The sequence below is a fragment of the Gopherus evgoodei genome, chromosome 4 (genome assembly GCF_007399415.2).
Source record: "Gopherus evgoodei ecotype Sinaloan lineage chromosome 4, rGopEvg1_v1.p, whole genome shotgun sequence".
NCBI classification, from domain to species: Eukaryota; Metazoa; Chordata; order Testudines; family Testudinidae; genus Gopherus; species Gopherus evgoodei.
In genome coordinates this window covers 65,229,780-65,247,974 of record NC_044325.1, presented here as the reverse complement: position 1 = coordinate 65,247,974, position 18,195 = coordinate 65,229,780, and the positions used below count along the sequence as shown (strand labels likewise).

General features: G+C 48.5%; 1 protein-coding gene across 6 annotated transcripts in view; it reads right to left on the bottom strand.

Moving 5' to 3' along the window:
- The window catches only part of TYRO3 (TYRO3 protein tyrosine kinase), a 68,706-nt gene that overhangs the window by 46,205 nt on the left and 4,306 nt on the right, over positions 1-18,195 (bottom strand). For 3 of the 6 annotated variants that reach the window (XM_030559533.1, XM_030559534.1, XM_030559532.1), the window contains exons 2-4: positions 17,200-17,383; positions 12,490-12,590; positions 1,620-1,790 (exon numbers count right to left, since the gene is read on the bottom strand). In XM_030559533.1, the coding sequence (XP_030415393.1) occupies positions 1,620-1,790; positions 12,490-12,590; positions 17,200-17,383 (456 nt within the window). Of the gene's footprint in view, positions 1-1,619; positions 1,791-12,489; positions 12,591-17,199; positions 17,384-18,195 lie in introns of those variants that run through there. The other 3 variants (XM_030559535.1, XM_030559537.1, XM_030559536.1) reach the window with 3 other exon arrangements.

Below are 18,195 nucleotides of genomic sequence, written 5' to 3'. Positions count from 1 at the left end.
TGTCTGGGGGGAGGAGGGGTGAACGAGGCCACCTGGGGTGAATGAATGCACTAAGAATGTGGCTGGAGACTGCTCTACCCTTGGTGTTCTGAGGACTAGACAGACCTCTGCTGTGGCCCCAAGTCACTTTCCCTAAGAGATTAAAGCTCTGTGAGGTGCCATGAGATTGGGATCGTGGGTGTAGAGAGACCATTTCCTTGGCCTCTTTCCTTTCCTACTGGTTTGTCACTCACTCCTGCTTCCATTTCGACTGACAGATTATACCACCCAGGAAAATTTAAATTTCCTTCTCAGAACAGCACAAAACAGCAACCCAAAAGAGGGCGCAGCAGAGAAAACCATCATGAATTTGCAGCCCTTATTTTGATCTGTATATAAATTAAGCACTATAGAAGGGTTAATATGACTGGCGGTTTTGATAGCCCAAGGCCTGGTCAATGGCATACAGAACCAAATTAATCCCTAGTGCAACTGCACTGATTTAAATGGATTTCACCAGGGATAAATTTGATGCATAGAACCTATAGTCCGTGAGGTGCTTGTTCAAATCTGGCCCAGGGCTGCGCTTATCACACAGTGTTACTCTCTGATGGCTGGCTGGTGCTCAATGTGAAGAGTGGATAGTAGCAGTCCAGTTCCTAGTGGACAGATGTTATTTTCTCTGTTGGACATAGAGTGACCAGATACCCCAATTTTATAGGGACAGTCCCGATTTTTGGGTCTTTTTCTTATATAGGCTCCTATTATCCCCCACCCTCTTCCCGATTTTTCGTATTTGCTGTCTGGTCACCCTAGTTGGACCCCCTTGTGGGCCATCTCAGCAGAAAGGTCAAACTTCCCTTTCACCTTAGAGTTTTTCCCTCCGGCTCAGAACTCATGCACACCAAGGGGGAGGCCTGTGGTACAGCCGTCCCCACTGGACCTGTTCTGGGGAGACAGAAGACTCTGGTCTCCAAGGCTGTCAGTCTGCCACCTTTAGCAGCAATCAATTCACTCCATATTTTCCCAACAATGCAACTGGGTGACAAAGGTTAATTGGGCAGGTGTCCAGCATGGCTGGGGTAGAGGGGAGCATGCAGCATGGTTGCAGGGATGAGAGGGGGTGGGCCAGTGTCCAGCAGGGCTACATAGGAGTAGGGGAAAAGCAGCATCTGGCATGGCTGTGGGGGGAGGGAGGGGAAAGAGGGTGACACGATACGTCAAGCAGGGCTGTAGGGGGGTGGGCACTGGCTGCAGGCATCTGGATTCATAAGATAAATATTACAAGCAGAATAATCTAATTAAACCAAGAACACACCCAAGAGGTGAAGCTACAGTAGAGGCCTCCAGCGTGTCATTTTGCAGCAGCATGTGGCCAGCGCTGCAGGGCCTGTGCCTTATATTCCTATGGAAGATGTCCTGGGGAACAATTACCCCTTTGGGTGACCTGTGCCATATACTGGATATGTGTTCGTCCTAATCTCCAGCTTTTAGCATCACAGCGCGGCCAAGGCCCAGTCTCATATTATATGGGTCTCTGGGGTCACTGCCTTGTCACATGGCGGCGAGAGAGCTCTCTTCTCCTCTTCCCCCCGCTCTCCTTGCACTGCAGGTGATGTTAATCTTGGAGGCAACCTTACCTGACACATTTAGGATGGAAGGGGAGATGTCCGGTAGCCCCACTCTGGAGTCTCCCATCCACCAGACAATTGTCACTGGCTCAGGAGGGCCAACGGCAGCACAGGCCATATGGAATGGGGAGTTAGGAGACACAGACAAATCTTCCGGCTCCACAGTAAAGTGGGGTACACCTAGAAAGGCAAACACGAAGGTGTAGTAGCAGAAGAGTTTCCCTCTGCCTCCACCAGGATAGTCTCACTTTCTTCCATTAGCACTAATACCGAGCGCTTATAGAGCAGTGAGCCACCCCCTGGAGATCTCAGGGCACTCTACAAACAGCCAGGGATACATTTTCAAAAGCACCTCAGGGCATTAAGGCCTCCAGCTCTCACTGAAAGTCAGTAGGACCTGAGCACCTGATCCCTGAGGTGTTTTTGAAAGTCCCCCTGTGACTGAATGCACCCCTATATTCACACCCCACACTACAGTACTATGATCATCTTCGGCCAAAATGTGCCTTGTGAGGTATTTTTTGAAAACTAATTACTCACTGGTAAATAATTTCATGGTGAAATGTATGTAGCAACTGTGAAAGTTCCTCCTCTACCTGGGTGGGTCCTGTACTTATTGGCAGATTTGCTCACCTCAGTGATCTTCCCCATAGTCTGGATCAACTCCTCCTGTGTCTGATCAAGAGTTGGGAGATTTGAGGGGAACCCGGGCCTGCCATCTACTCCGGGTTCCAGCCCAGGACCCTGTGGATTGCAGCTGTCTATAGTGCCTCTTGTAACAGCTGCATGACAGCTATAACTCCCTGGGCTACTTCCCCAGGGCCTCCTCCAAACACCTTCTTTATTCTCACCACAGGACCTTCCTCCTGGTGTCTGAGAACGCTTGTACTCTGTAGTCCTCCAGCAGCACACCCTCTCACTCTCAGCTCCTTGTGTCTCTTGCTCCCAGCTCCTCACACGCACTTCCCCTCCTCTGGCTCCTCACCTGACTGGAGTGAGCTCCTTTTTAAACCCAGGTGCCCTGATTAGCCTGCCTTGATTGGCTGCAGGTGATCTAATCAGCCTGTCTGCCTTAATTGGTTCTAGCAGGTTCCTGATTACTCTATTGCAGCCCCTGCTCTGGTTACTCAGGGAACAGAAAACTACTCATCCAATGACCAGTATATTTGCCCTCTACCAGACTCCTGCACCCCACTGGCCTGGGTTTGTCACATATCCCTCCCTCTTGCTCAACACCAAGGGGTTGGGCAGCTTGGGAAGCCAGACAGTGCACACGTGACAAGCCATCGGCATTGCCGTGACGGCTCCCTGCTCTGTGTTGCACACAGAACTGGAAAGGTTGGAGGGATAAGAACCACTTGGTCACCCTTGTGTTCTTCTCCCTGTTCCGCTGCATCCATTGAAGAGGGGCATGGTCGGTCACGAGGATGAATCTGCGCCCGAGCAAGTAGTAGCGCAATGCTTCCATGGCCCATTTTACGGCGAGGCACTCTCTCTCCACCACTGCATATTTTTGTTCCCTCGGAAGGAGTTTCCTACCGAGGTAGAGAATTGGGTGTTCCTCCTCCCTCACCATCTGTGATAGAACGGCCCCCAACCCTACTTCCGATGCATCTGTCTGCAGGATAAATTCCTTGGTGAAATCAGGGGCTATCAGCACGGGGTTACTACAGAGGGCAGTCTGTAGGTCTGTGAATGCTTCCTCTGCTGCATCAGACCATCTCACCAGATCAGGTCCACGAGCTTTCACTAGGTCTGTCAGGGGGCTTGCCCTTGTGGTAAAGTGGGGGATAAATCGTCGGTAATACCCCACTACACCTAGGAATACCCGGACTTGTTTCTTGCGACCTTTTCCCACAATGTAGCCAAGATATTTGGCCTCTGTAAACCCTACAGCACACTTGGCAGGGTTTGCTGTAAGGCCAGTTTGCCTGAAGGTATCAAGGACTGCCTCCACCTTCTCTAGATGGGTTTCCCAGTCGGGGTATGAATTATCACATCGACCAAGTAGGCAGCAGCATAACCCTTATACGGGCGTAACAGCTTGTCCATGAGGCGCTGGAAAGTAGCTGGGGCCCCATGTAGTCCAAAAGGGAGGACAGTATATTGAAAAAGACTCTGGTGTAGAGAACGCAGTCTTTTCCTTTGCGTCTTCCGCAAGGGGAATCTGCCAGTACCCCTTTGTCAAGTCTAGGGTAGTCAAACATAGGACATTACTCAGACGGTCCACTAGTTCATCTATGCGAGGTATGGGGTACGCGTTGAACTGGGATACTTCGTTTAGTCGCCGGAAGTCGTTGCAAAACCTTGTGGTGCCATCAGGTTTTGGCACCAACACAATTGGGCTGGACCACTGACTGTGGGATTCTTCGATGATCCCCAACTCAAGCATTTTTTTTACTTCTGCTTTTATTTCCTCCCTTTTTGCCGCTGGCACCCGATAGGGCCTCATTGTTATTCTGGCCCCAGGGTTCGTGACGATGTGGTGATATGTTTCAGTTGTTCGACCTGGATTTGTCGAGAACACATCTTGATTCCAGAAGATCATTTCAGACACCTCATTCTTCTGGTCTAGTGTTAAATCGGGAGACACTCTCACCTGTTTGGAAGGCTTGTTTTCCTGGGTTAGGTCTCTTTGGACAGTTATGCATGTCTCTTGTGCATGCCAGGGTTTCAGAAGGTTGATGTGATAAATCTGTTCTTGTTTTCGGCGTCCTGGCTGCCGCACCTTGTAGGTTACTTCCCCTACGGGTTCAACCACCTCATAGGGTCCCTGCCATTGGGCCAGAAGCTTGCTTTCTGCCGTGGGTACCAACACCATCACCCAATCCCCTGGTTGGAACTGTCGGACTTTTGCCTGGCGATTGTAATGGGTTCTTTGGACCTCCTGTGCCTTTTCCAAATGTTCCCGTACAATAGGAGTGACCCGGGCTATCTGGTCTCCCCTCATTGGGTTCCTCTTCCCAAATCTCTTTGGCGATATCTAGTATGCCATGGGAGTGATGCCTATATAATAACTCGAAGGGGGAAAACCCAGTTGAGGCCTGAGGTACCTCCCGGATAGCAAACATAAGGCAGGGTCGTAGGGTGTCCCAATCATTCCTGTCCCACCTTACCACCTTCCGTATCATAGCCTTGAGGGTTTGGTTAAACCTTTCTACCAACCCATCAGTCTGCAGATGGTAGACTGAAGCTCTCAGGGTATGTATATGAAGCAGCGTACAGAGGTCCTTCATTAGCTTTGACATAAATGGGGTTCCTTGGTCTGTTAATATCTCCTTTGGTAGCCTCACTCGGGCAAAGATTTCCACCAGCTCTTTGGCTATCATTTTAGAGGCTGTGCTCCGCAGGGGGACGGCTTCTGGGTAGCGAGTAGCATAGTCCAAAACAACAAGTATATATTGGTGGCCCCGAGCCATCTTCTCCAGGGGTTCCACTAGGTCCATGGCTATTCGCTCAAAGGAGACTTCTATGATGGGAAGGGGTACTAAAGGTGCCCTCAGGTGGGGACGGGGACTATGCAGCTAACACTCTGGGCAGGAAGCACAGTACCTCCACACTTTTTCATGTACTCCGGGCCAGAAGAACCGTCGTAGGACTCGTGCCAGGGTCTTCTCTACCCCCAAATGCCCCCCAAAAAGATGACTATGGGCAAGACTTAATACCAGCATTCTAGTGTTTTTGAGGTACTAGGATCTGCTGTACCTTCTGCCCCTGTATTGGTGCAACCTGGGATAAGAGATTCTTCTTCATTATGAAGTAGGGTCCTGGTCCCTGGGTTTTCCCTTGCACAGGGACCCCATCTATTTCAGTCACCTCCTTCCTAATGTTGTCGTATCTTGGGTCTTCAGCCTGGTCCCATCCAAAATTTCCTCTCCCAGGGCTAATCTGCCCAAGATCTAGGGGCTCAGTCTCTGTTGCCTCTACTGGTTCAGAAGCATTAGGGTGGGGGTCAGACTTGGGTGCTTCTCCCTCCTGGGTGGCCTCCTTTTCAGCTGCTCCAGTCTGCCTACCTACAAGAGTGACCCTCTGGCTTTGAGTCAGTATTCGGGTTCCCAAGGCCTTAGCTGCCCTCCTTTCCCTTTTTGACTTTCGACCCTGTCTGGGAATGGAAAATAAATCTGGGGATATTTCAGAGAAGACTGGGGGTTGACAGTCTACTGTGGATGCCTCACTAACTTCAGGGTTCCCCTTTTCCTCCAATCCTCCCACTGGGAGTAAGTTTCCAAACCGTGGGAAGTCCCTCCCTATAAGCACCGGATATGGGAGTTTAGGGACTACACCTGCTGCTATGTCAGTAGTGTTCCCCTGAATCTCGAGTTTTACTGGGACAGTGGGGTAATAACCAACTGTCCCATGGACGCATGTTATCCCTGTACGCTCAGCCCGCAGCAGCTGACTACACTTGACGAGCTTCCCCAAGACAAGCGTGATAGCACTCCCCGAATTAACCAGTGTCGTGGTCTCTACCCCATTTAGTTTCACTGGTCTGGTGTACATATGTGGGGTTAGTGAGACCCCCACAAGGTGGATTAGGGAGCATGGGTCTGCCCAGTTCCCCAGGTTACACTGCATCGGCTCCTCAGCATTGGGACACTGTGAAGCTATATGTCCCCACTCCCCGCAGGCATAACATCTGTATGGAGCCCTAAGCATTCCCCGGTCTCTTGGTTTGGGCAATTTAACATCATGATCCTCTTCTCCCTCCATGCTCCGACTCTTTGTGGCCTCTAGTGGGCCTTCAGCCCCTCTCTTTTTCCACCTGGGCTCTCCTGGTGACCCAGTCACCCGAGCTCTAGGGCTTGGTGCTGCTAGTTTACCCGGGGTGCCTCTTCCTTAACTGGTCGGGTCAGCTCCCTTGCCGTCCTTCGCCTCTTTACCACTGCAACAACCTCATCATAGGTGGAGGGTTTGTTCTGGCTTACCCAGGCACAAAGGTCTGGTGGTAGTCTCCTCATGGATACATGGTCCATGACCAGAACCTCTAGTATCTCTTCCGGACTCCGGGACTCTGTTCGCAACCACTTTCGTACGAGATGGATAAGGTCATAAAATTAGGACCGCGGGGTTTTGTTTTCCTGGTACTTCTACTCGTGATACCGTTGGGCCCGCACTGCGGTCGTTACCCCAGATCTGGGCAGGATCTCTGCTTTCAGCTGAGGGTAGTCTGCTGCAGCCTCTTCAGGCAGATCATAGTAAGCCTTCTGGGCCTCCCCACACAGGAATGGGGCAAGGATGCCAGACCACTGATCTTGAGACCAGGCCTCCCGTAGGCCTGTCCTCTCAAAGGCCAGAAGGTATGCCTCTGCATCATCCTCCCGCCTCATTTTCTGCAGCCAATGGCTGGCCCGTATGATCTGCGTCCCATCATGGCCGCGGTTCAGCTCTGTAAGGGTCTTTACCTCGTTTACCAGTTCCCGCAACAGCCTGGTCTTGAGAAGTCTGATCCATCAGCAGGCGATTAGTCTCTTGCTGCAACAGCACTGCCTCCTGTTGGGCAGCTGCCTGGACACAGGTAGCCTCCTGCTGGGCTGCCGCAGCTTGTATCAATGCCCGTACTAAGTCATCCATTGTGGCAAAAAAAAATAAAAATAAACCCTCTACCATTTTTTTTTTAAATCACCCTCCTTCTGCCGCGCTGTGCACACCAAATCCCACGCCTGACACCAGTTGTGACAAAGTTCCTCCTCTACCTTGGTAGGCCCTGCGCTTATTGGCAGATTTGCTCACCTCAGTGATCTTCCCCATAGTCTGGATCAACTCCTCCTGTGTCTGATCAGGAGTTGGGAGGTTTGGAGGGAACCCGGGCCCGCCCTCTACTCTGGGTTCCAGCCCAGGGCCCTGTGGATAGCAGCTGTCTATAGTGACTCTTGTAACAGCTGCACGACAGCTACAACTCCCTGGGCTACTTCCCCAAGGCCTCCTCCAAACACCTTCTTTATTCTCACCACAGGACCTTCCTCCTGGTGTCTGAGAACGCTTGTACTCTGTAGTCCTCCAGCAGCACACCCTCTCACTCTCAGCTCCTTGTGCCTCTTGCTCCCAGCTCCTCACACGCACTTCCTCTCCTCTGGCTCCTCCTCGCCTGACTGGAGTGAGCTCCTTTTAAACCCAGGTGCCCTGATTAGCCTGCCTTGATTGGCTGCAGGTGATTTAATCAGCCTGTCTGCCTTAATTGGTTCTAGCAGGTTCCTGATTACTCTAGTGCAGCCCCTGCTGGTCACTCAGGGAACAGAAAACTACTCATCCAGTGACCAGTATATTTGCCCTCTACCAGACTCCTGTATCCCACTGGTCTGGGTCTGTCACACAACACTATGTGCAAAGTTAAGATATCTCCTTGGTATGATGCTAAAGGCACATGCTCAAACTCACGTAGCTCCGGCAGAACTGGTCTTAAACAAAGGGATGTGCCTTTACCTCAATTTGCGTATAAGCTGTAAACAGACAGTGAGAGGGGAAAGACGACAAAGAAAAGCAGTATTTCAGCAGACATAGTTGAAAGCAAACAGCATGAAGCCCCTTTCCTCTGTCAGGCTCCATGTCGCCTTGCTCTCAGCTGGAAAGAACTTTAAACAGAGGTCACGCTCAGGAAAATGTTTTCAAAGGATGACTGAGCTATAAAAATCCTGTGCAAAACCACCTCAAATTCTCTCCCCTTACACACCTTTCTCTGTTCACCTAAGAAGGCAAGAAAAGCAGCTGTTGGACTTTGAGAGCAGATCCTGGCCGGAGAGTTTGGTCAGCAATGTATTGAAAACGTGGGGGGAAAACTCCATCTTGAACAAAATCAAATTTGTTAAGTTTAGAAAAAGTTTTCTCTTTATTTTTCTTGCAGCCATGGCTGACTTTAATGCCTCGTTACTTGTACTCACTTAAAACCTCTCTCTTTATAATTAACTAAACTTGTTTTATTCTTTAATTAAACTAATCCAGTGTTGTGGATTGTTTGGGTAACTCCATTTAAGGCAGCAGATTGTTGTATGTTGATCCCCTTATGGGGCAAAGGATCTAATATATCTGGACTGCCCAGGAGAGGGCTGGACAGTGCAGAACACAAGTTTTTAGGGGATGATCTGGGACGGAGAGTGTGTTGGCGTCACCCTGCAAGTAGTAACCAGCATTGCGGGAAGCCAGAGTGTGGCTGTGTTTGCTGACAGGCTGCTGGGGTCAGAGCTGCTGGAGCAGGGCTGTGGCTATACACAGACCCTTAGGATGTGACCTGCATGCTGTTTGTGAGGAGCCCAGGTTGGAAGCTAGAGCAGCAAAGCATTGTGAGGCATCCTAGGTTGCAGGGCAAGGCTGACGCAGATCCTCACTGGTGTGGATTGCACCCTGGAATGTCATACCCACCAGAAATGATTAAGCCTCAACACAACCATCTGAGGTGGCTTTTAATGGCAATGTTAGCTCCATTTTACAGATGGAGAAACTGAGGCCCAGAGATCCCGTGGCCCACATTTCTGGATGCATCCATTGAAATTTTTTATACATATAAAAAGGTGTCTGGCCTAGGTTCTAGGTTTCTTTGTCATACATTAAAAATTCAGTTCCATAAGAATGTTGAAACAACAGCTGCACTCAACCACAAACCAGAAAAGATTTAGCCAAAGATGGAACTGTCACAGTTCAGGGCAACTGCATCTGTATCCCCTCCCCGCCCACCTGACCAGGGTTTTTCCAGGCTGCACAGCTCCCTGCCTGCACTATGAATTCCCCAGCAAGCCTGACTGCTTTGCCTCCTCAGAGGCTGCAAACAGTTGGAGTTGTCCACAATTAAATTACTGCACAGCCCTTTCTAAGCAAGCACACGTATTCTTAAGGTGAAAGCATTCCAGAGAAACATTAAAACAATAAAAGAATCTCCACACCAGCCAATAAGCTTACTAGAAACCACTCCAACCAAGGCTCTGATAGGGATCAGTACTCCAAACCCACATAGGTGGTTTTCTGTGGTTACAAGTCCATAACAGCTGTTAGCTAAGAACAAGCACCCATGAATCTATAGGGTTCCTCATTTACACAGATTTGGCCTGGGATCACATAAATCAGCAGACTATCAATCTCTCCTCAGGACGAAGCTTTAAAGAGCTGGGATTCTGCATAACCATCGGCAGTGAGAAGCAGGGGAATTTGCATTCACCTCCCCCATGATATTTCCCAGGAAATCCACTTCACGTGCATTGTTCCAAAAGTTCATTCTTGGCTTCCATTTCGTTCAATAAAGTCCTCTGATCATCCAGTGCCACTATTGTGATAATATGTAACCTTTGCATTTAATACAATGGACTCCAAAGACACTTGAACTTAACATCTCCCAAAGCGACTGCAGGAACTTGCCATATCTGTCCCAGAAATAAAACAAAAAGCAGCCCTTACTGTGCCCCTCTCCACAAGCCTGGCTGAACAGACAGCCTTGTCGCTGTCCTGAAAGACAACAGTCAGGCTCTCTCACATCAATGGGGAGAGTCCATCCCACAGCTGAGGGCCCCTCATGCAGACCTGCTCTGCTGTCAGCTCTCTTTCACACAGTGTGATCCAAAGCCCATTAAAGTCAGTGGAAAGATTCCCACTGATTTTAAAAGGACTTTGGAGCAGGCCCATACCAGCATCTCAGCGGACTGCAACTGCGTCTTTGGGTTTTATACTGCTGTCCATGATTACAGTATCTAAGTGCAAGGAGAAAGGTGGTCACTCACATACATAGGTCCCAAACCATTCAGCTTTCTAGATCCAAACCAACTAAAACTTTACCCGGGTACCAATAAGGACTCAGTGCAGATCCTGGAGCACTGGTGACGCATGCTTCTAGTGAGATACACTGCATAAAAAGATGGATGCCACATCCTGCATCAGCTTCAGTTTCCAGGTTGATTTATGATGCAGCCCAGTATAGAGCACATTTCAGTAGTCAAATCTTGAAATTACAAGAGTCATGACAGTTGTTATGAATGGATGGGGATGGCAAAATCTGTGTCCAAAAGGAAAGGTCACACTCTCCTAGCTGGACAAAATTGAAAAAAGGCTTCTCTGGAAGTTGCTACTGTATGATCATGTAACAGCGGTGAGGAGCCAGTGAGAGCCACAGGCTGAACTTATATGCTTAAATGAAAGCACTGAAATCTGACCTAAGTAAATGGCCTGACTGACTTCAGCAGGAGCTGCCGGTCGGTTCAGCACCTCAGAAAAGCAAACCATTTATTTTTGTCTAGGTGCTTAAATATGGATTGAGATGCCTAGCTTCAGACCCATGCAAGTTTGGAAATTGTGGTTTAAAGTCTTTTGACTCTAAGGGTATATCTACCCTACAGGCGCTACAGCAGCGCAGCTATGCCACTGGAGTGTAGACACTTACTACAGGGATGAAAGGGCTCACCGAGTCATTTCAAAGTGACAAAGTGCTAGAGGAACCTTAGCTATTCTTTTTTAAAAAGTCATGTTTACCATAGCGCACCTATCATGTTACCTCCTCAGGTTTCACCTACTGTTGTATTTTACATAAGACGGACTCTGTTTTCTAAACTGGAATCAGTTTCAAAGTCATTTTGCTTTCTTAAATTCTTGGTTAAAGAGTTTCTCAAAAGGCCAAATCTTGTAATCCTAATTTAGGCAAAATCCCCACTACGGGCAATAAAATTTCTGCCTGAATATAGACTATGAGATTTTGTCTTAGATTTTAGATAAATTAATGCATATGAACTCATTCAAGTTCACCCTGGCTAGATAATTCTAATAACCTATATCTGTGTAGTGTTTTCTCCTGAAGGATGTCAAAGCTCACCAAAACTGTATATACAGGGATCACACACTCAACACTCTATTGCAGCCACTTCTGGAGTGGAACATGGTAGCCGTTGTGAAGCAACAACACTACACAATTGGGGATATTTTTATCTTAAAACATTTTTTCTCCAATTGAAGCTGTAGAAGAAATGTTACATTGACAAAACACTGGAACTGAGTCAGGAGAGATAGCAGGATGAACACCCTATTATTGTGAAGACCACTATGAAAGCTTTAATGACTATGAAAGACTAGGACCCTGGTTTCACATTTCGATCCAAAACACAGTATCCCCAGCAGCACAATGCACCCTAGGACTATGCAGGGACACTCACTCAGCTCTGGCCTAGAGAGACAAGTACACTTACTAAAGAAACAGTACAACTTCTTGATGAAAACTGGTTGTTTTTGCAGATCTCCTGTTCAAATACTAAGCAGCCTTAATGCTTGAGACCTAATATGATCATAACCTAAGGAGGTATGGCTGCAGGCTATATGGTGCCACCTATCCACTCTGGCTTGGGTAACTATTGAACAAATGTGTAGAAGCTTTACATTTACCAGGCCAGATTGCTGTGCAAAATGCATCAAAGATTATACACTTAACTTGAGTAAACTCTGCTCTAATCCAAAAAAGCTTCCATTTGAAGCAACACTGGTCATGGAAATTCTAAAGGAAAGTGCTTCTTGTGGAACTAAGAGAATGGTACTAAAACTATGGTCTGTGGATTAGCAATGGTCCATGGAGCTCTTCTTGGTGACCTGCAGAATGAGCCATCTGAAGACTCAAGCAACGCAGGATTAGGAGGTTGGAGGGGATGTTTGTCCATGAGACGATCCTTCACTTATTTCCTGGCCTGCAGAATTAAAAACTGAGAATCCGTGAACTAATACACACTCTTCCAGTGCAGCTGCCGCCTCTATCACTTCCTATTTCTGCGCCTTAATTAGTTCACTGTGGTACCTTACAGTTCCTGCTACTGTCCCCAGCTGTGAAAAGACTGGAGAGCCTGGCGCAATCTCCTCTGACCAGTCCTACTAGTGTGATTCCAACATGAGAGAGCCCTAAAAGGAAGCTAGCACTCTTCTTCCTTACCTTCCACTATGAGCCACACTTGTTGTGATTCTTCCTTCTTCCCCTTGTTCTCAATCTGGCACCAGTACTTCCCAGAATCCGTCCGCTCAACGGATTTCAAACTGAAGAGTGAAGAACCACATTGATATTTTATATTTATAACACAACTTTCATCCCACAGAATCCTAAAGCACTAAGAAAACTAGATACACACACAACACCACTGATATGTAGCCACCTCTGGGGAGGAAGGCAGTAGCTAACCAGCCCAAAGCATGCGGCACAAGAGTGGATAGAAAACAGAGATACTTTGGGTAAAGTCCTACTTCTGTGAAAGGTATTGGGGGATTTTTAGTACCCACACAGAGCAGAGAGGCCCTCATCTGAAATATCTACAAACAGGAAACAGCATGGCACTTAATTCACCTATCTTGAAATATAAAGGGGCTACTTAACCTACTTGATTCTGAACTTGTGATTCCAGAGAGTCTACTTGAACTACTAAATCATCCCTAGCCAGCAGCTCCTATTCACACGCCTGCTGAGAATGCAAATGCTGTGTTTTTGTTAGGGACAGGATTGATTGCACAAACCCTCACACAAGGACTGATGGATCAGAATTGGCACTCCTTCACTCTGCCCCTACTCAGCATTGTTCTTATCTGAGGAACGCTTCTAGTTAACTGATCTGTTCATACTGCAAACCACCTAGGGCTAGTGTTTTCAGTGGAGCCATGCTGATTTACACCAGCTGAGGATCTGACCCTGAGAGCCCATGTCTGGTCTCACTCACTCAGGTGCAGCTCCCATTGACTTCCAAGAGAGGTGGCCCATGCAAGTGAGGGCAGAACTGGGGCTTAAGTGGTATCAGAGTTTTAGACCTCAAGGGGGGAATTCTGCCCTCAGTTATAGGGCAGAATTTGCTCCAGGAGTTGAGGCTTCAGGGTCTCAGGTACCAAAGACCTCAGAGAACGTGAGAGTGGCCTTTGAATATACAAATGCAAAATGCACCCTTGTGATGTTGCAGCCATGCATCTGCTGCCATGCAGGGACCCTGAGCAGATCTGATGCTCCCTTTTTTTTATGCCAACAGTTGGTCTTGGTGATGGGGTGAATGTGCAGGGTGGAAGAAAGGAAGGGGAGAGTGCTTGCTGAAATGCACAAAATGCTCCCACTACAGCCTGATTTTCAGAGCTGTACCTTCAGATGAAACCAGCTGTCCTGCCCATCCAGCCGCTTGTTCTTAAACACAGTGACTGTAGGAGAAAGTCATAAAACAGTGGGTGGTTGAAATGATTACTTTAGGAGGAAGAAGGAAACAGAAAAAGAAAATGGCCATATCTAGATCCAGCATCCAGAGTCAGCTCTGATGCTGTGGAGCTACTGTCAGTGGAGGACTATGAGGGGTGAGAAAGGGCTATGGAGAACAGACCAGGAGAACAAGGGAGTGTGGGGAGACAAAAAAGTCCTTAATCTGGGGACGGGGAAGGGGTCTATAATGGAGATGGTATATGATGCAGTGCTGCAGGATGGATTACTGCACACAGATTTTTCCTATCAGAGGAAGGTTCATTGCAGCTTATTTGTCTATAATCAAGTCTCATGCTTCAAAGTTTCAGACAGTTCACTGCAGGGGTCAGGAAGAAGTTCCCCCCTCCTATGCACAATTGGCTAGATGTATTCTGTTTGAGGGATTTTTAGCATCAGAGATTGACCACAGCTGAAGATGGGACACTGGACGGGGTGGATGATTGCTGTGAAGTGGTACAGAGAATCCTGTGTCTAGATGCCTGGCTGGAGGGGTTTTGCTCAGATGCTCAGGGTCAGGCTGGTTGCCAGGTTTGGGGTCGGGAAGGAATTTTTCCCCTAAATCAGATTAATTGGGACTTCAGGGTTTTTGTTTTGCTGGCCTCTGCAGCATGATGCATAGTTCACTTGCTGGGATCACCTGGGCATATCCTACCTAATCACTTCCCTGCCATTGCAGGGACATTGGTGGCATCTTGGTCTCTCCTGTTCTCTGCTTGTGGCACACAGCAACTTAGACTCCTGAGAACTGAAACGCTTTAGCCTATTGGGCTCACTCAATATAGGGGCAACTGAGTGAAATGTGACAGCCTGTGTTATACAAGAAGTCAGACTAGATGATCTACTGGTCCCTTTTGAATGAATCTATGAAATCCCCAGGACTTGTCTAGGGTTGCCAACCCTACTGGTTTCACCGTGAGTCTCCCGGAATCGGGCTCTATCTCCCGGAGGCTACTGAGGTCAAACTGGGAAATTTTAGGCCACTAAAAGTCCGGCCCCAAGTGCCAACTCCACAGCTCCCATTGGCTGGCAACTGTGGCCAATGGGAGCTATGGGGGAAATGCCTGCAGGCAGGGGCAATGCCCTCTGCCCCCCGCTCAGGGGCTGCAGGGACGTGCCGCTTCTGAAGTGGTGCAGGGGCAGGGCAAGCAGGGTGCCTGCCTTAGCCCCATTGTGCTGCCGACTGGGAGCTGCCCAAGGTAAGTGCTGCCCAGCCAGAGACTGAACCCCTCGCTCCCTCCTACACCTCAACCCTCTGCCCCAGCCCTGAGCCCTCTCCTGCACCCAAACTCCCTCCCAGACCTCTCACCCTCTCCCACACCTCAACCCTCTGCCCCAGCCCTGAGCCCCCTCCAACACCAAAACTCCCAGCCTGTACCCTGCACCCCCTTCCACACCTCAACCCCCTGCCCCGGCCCTGAACCCGCTCCAGGAGCCTGCACCCCTTCCTGCAGTCCAATCTCCCTCCCAGTGCCTGCACCCGCTCCTACACCCCAATCCCCTGTCCCAGCCCAGAGCCCCCTCCTGCACCCAAACTCTCTCCCAGAGCCCGCACCCTGCACCCTCTCCTGCACCACAACCCCCTGCCCCAGGGTCAGCCTGGAGCGCCCTCCCACACTTGGAATCCCTCAGCCCCAGCTCAGAGCCCACACTCCCTCCTGCACCCCAACCCCCTGCCCCAGCCCAGTGAAAGTAAGCGAGGGTGGTGGGGGAATGAGTGACAGGGGGAGGGGGGATGGAGTGGGACAGGGCCTTAGAGAAGGGGCAGGGCCTCGGGGCAGGGGCAGGGTGTTTGGGTTTGTGTGATTAGACAGTTGGCAACCCTATTAGTGACAGGTATTAAACCCCAAAATATGCTAATCCAAAGGAGGCGAGGAGGCTTGTGTTTGCAAATAGGTGATCCTAGACTGAGCCTGGCAGTTCCAAGTACATTCTCTCTCAGAGCATGCTGTTTGTAACAAGCTCCCTTTATGCATGGGGGAAGGATAGCTCAGAGGTTTGAGCACTGGCCTGCTAAACCCAGGGTTGTGAGCCCAACCCTTGAGGGGGTCACTTAGGGATCTAGGGCAAAACCAGTACTTGGTCCTGCTAGTGAAGGCAGGAGGCTGGACTCAATGACCTTCCAGGGTCCCTTCCAGCTCTATGAGATAGGTATATCTCCATATATTATATTATTATTATGCATGGAGAAAGGAGTCTGAGATGGAGCATGGGCCCTTACTTAATTCAGTACTACCCCCAGGCTCACATGAGAGGCTACCTCCTGCTGAAGAAAACATATAAAAGACTGGCTCTTCAAGCAGCTTTTTGGGCCTCTGACAAAAGCAGGCCTGATATAAATGCTGGAGTAAATGTGCTGGAATGACTAAGGGATGGTGTGTGTGACAAATCCTCCTCTCCATACAGGACTGAAATCTGGTCCCAGGAGTCTAATTTTAATTAGGACACCTAACCCTTTTAGTCAGAGAGAGGGAGAGGAAGAGAATTAATGATTGCAAGAGAGAGAACTTATTTATCCAGGTCAGAATGTAAGCTTCCAGCTGCACTGCAGAGCTTATTAGAACAAACAAGGTGAAAGCATCCCACCAGGCTGCTTTTTGTTTTGTTTGTTTTCCAGTGCTGGTAAAGGAGCTGGACTGAGAGCCCCATATTGATTATCCAGATACAGCATGGACAGAACCAGCAAAAGCTTCCCCTGACTACGATCCTTAGCTCTGGTCTAATGGGACCCCCAGGAAGAATTTGATGAGGTAATTCAGTCCCAAGGGCTAGTCAGTCGTCTGCTGAGATTAGCAGCAAGGCTACCAACTGTGGTGGTGAAGAACTATTTACCGGTAACTGGGCTGAGACAACTAACCCATCTCTGTGACCACTGAAGAGACTTCAGATGGCAATGATCATTAGACACAACTGACTGAGGTTGGATTTGAACTGGAGATTTAAAGTCAGATTTTCCACTCCCCTTTAATAATCCTTTGAGCCATTCTGTACCCATGATATCATTCAGGTATGCATACAACACAGAATGGGAGAAAAGTTTTAAATTTCTTTTTAAAGGGAGAAGACAGAAATACAGCTAAATATCTCTTCACAATTTCAGCACAGATTCCACAGGACTGGATGGCTGATAGGATAAAGAACTGCTGATAGGATAAGCAATATCTTTCACCTCTTGGTCACCTACCTATCACAGGCATTTCCAAAGCACCCATCACCACAGTATCTAGGAGCCTTGTCAGATTCCCCCAGCTACAATCCAACCCTTCCTTAGTGACTTAAACACAGTGGATCAAATTCCACTCTCAGTTATGCCCAGGCAAAGTATAATCACATTGTGGTCAGTGCGGTTCCACTGAGGTAACTGACAACAGAATTTGGCCCTGTAGCTTCCATGATAGTCTAGCTCTTCCACAGCTGTTGTACCTGAGGAAACTGATCCAGTGTTCTTCATCGACTGGAATGTACACCTGGTCTACACTCTGCACCACCGCTCCATCCTTGATCCACAACATCTCTGGGTCCTCCTTTGCCTCGAGGCTGCAATTTAGTTTCACCGACTGACCCTGGGACACCTTTAATTTGATTGGAGATCCTGTCAATTTCATACCTAAAAAAAAAAAAAAAAAAAAAATACTCCTCCCCAGCCCCAAAAGAAGTGGGGGTTGGAGTACAGCAAATTAATCTAGGTTGGTGGTCTGTAAAGACATACTGAAGAAGAACACACTGCACAGTTTTCTAACTGCCTGGCCAGAGCCTTATTATGTTTGTTTCATGATTATAAGATGAGAACACTGACATTCCAATTACTTGAAAATGGCGGAAGCTTAATCTATAAAGGGCTTCCTCAAAGCCAGTGCCAATTTGGATAGCAGCAGGATGAGCGTCCACACAGCAGCATCCCATTACAGCTAGATAGGAATGCCGTGAGCTTCTTCACAGCAGTGCTCTGACAGTGGTGATGTGTGTGTTCCCTCAGAACGGTATCATGCTGCCCCCAAGTCCTTTCTCACTTTTCAGCTGCTATGGTATGTTCCTATGCTACTAATAAGTCATACGTCTGTTCCACTGTACGCATTTGTAAAGAATAGGGATTTTAGACTCAATCACAGCAGGTTACTCAGTGCTCCACTGCATTACAAAAGCTCCAATGCAATTTATAAACCCAGTGAAAGTAAAGCCTACTTTAAAGGATTCATATCAGAGGAAAAAAAATTTTCCAGAACATATTTTTCCATAGTATGTGGTGGGAGAATACCTCAGCCAGCTACTGTGTATCTCCAGAAAAGAGACAACGGGCCTAATTTGGATCTGTTACATCAGTGTAAATCTGGAATAACTCGCTGAAATCCGTGGAGTTACTGTGACTGACATTGGTGTAAAAGTGATCAGCATTTGGTCCAAAGTGCAGTTGTGTGTGGG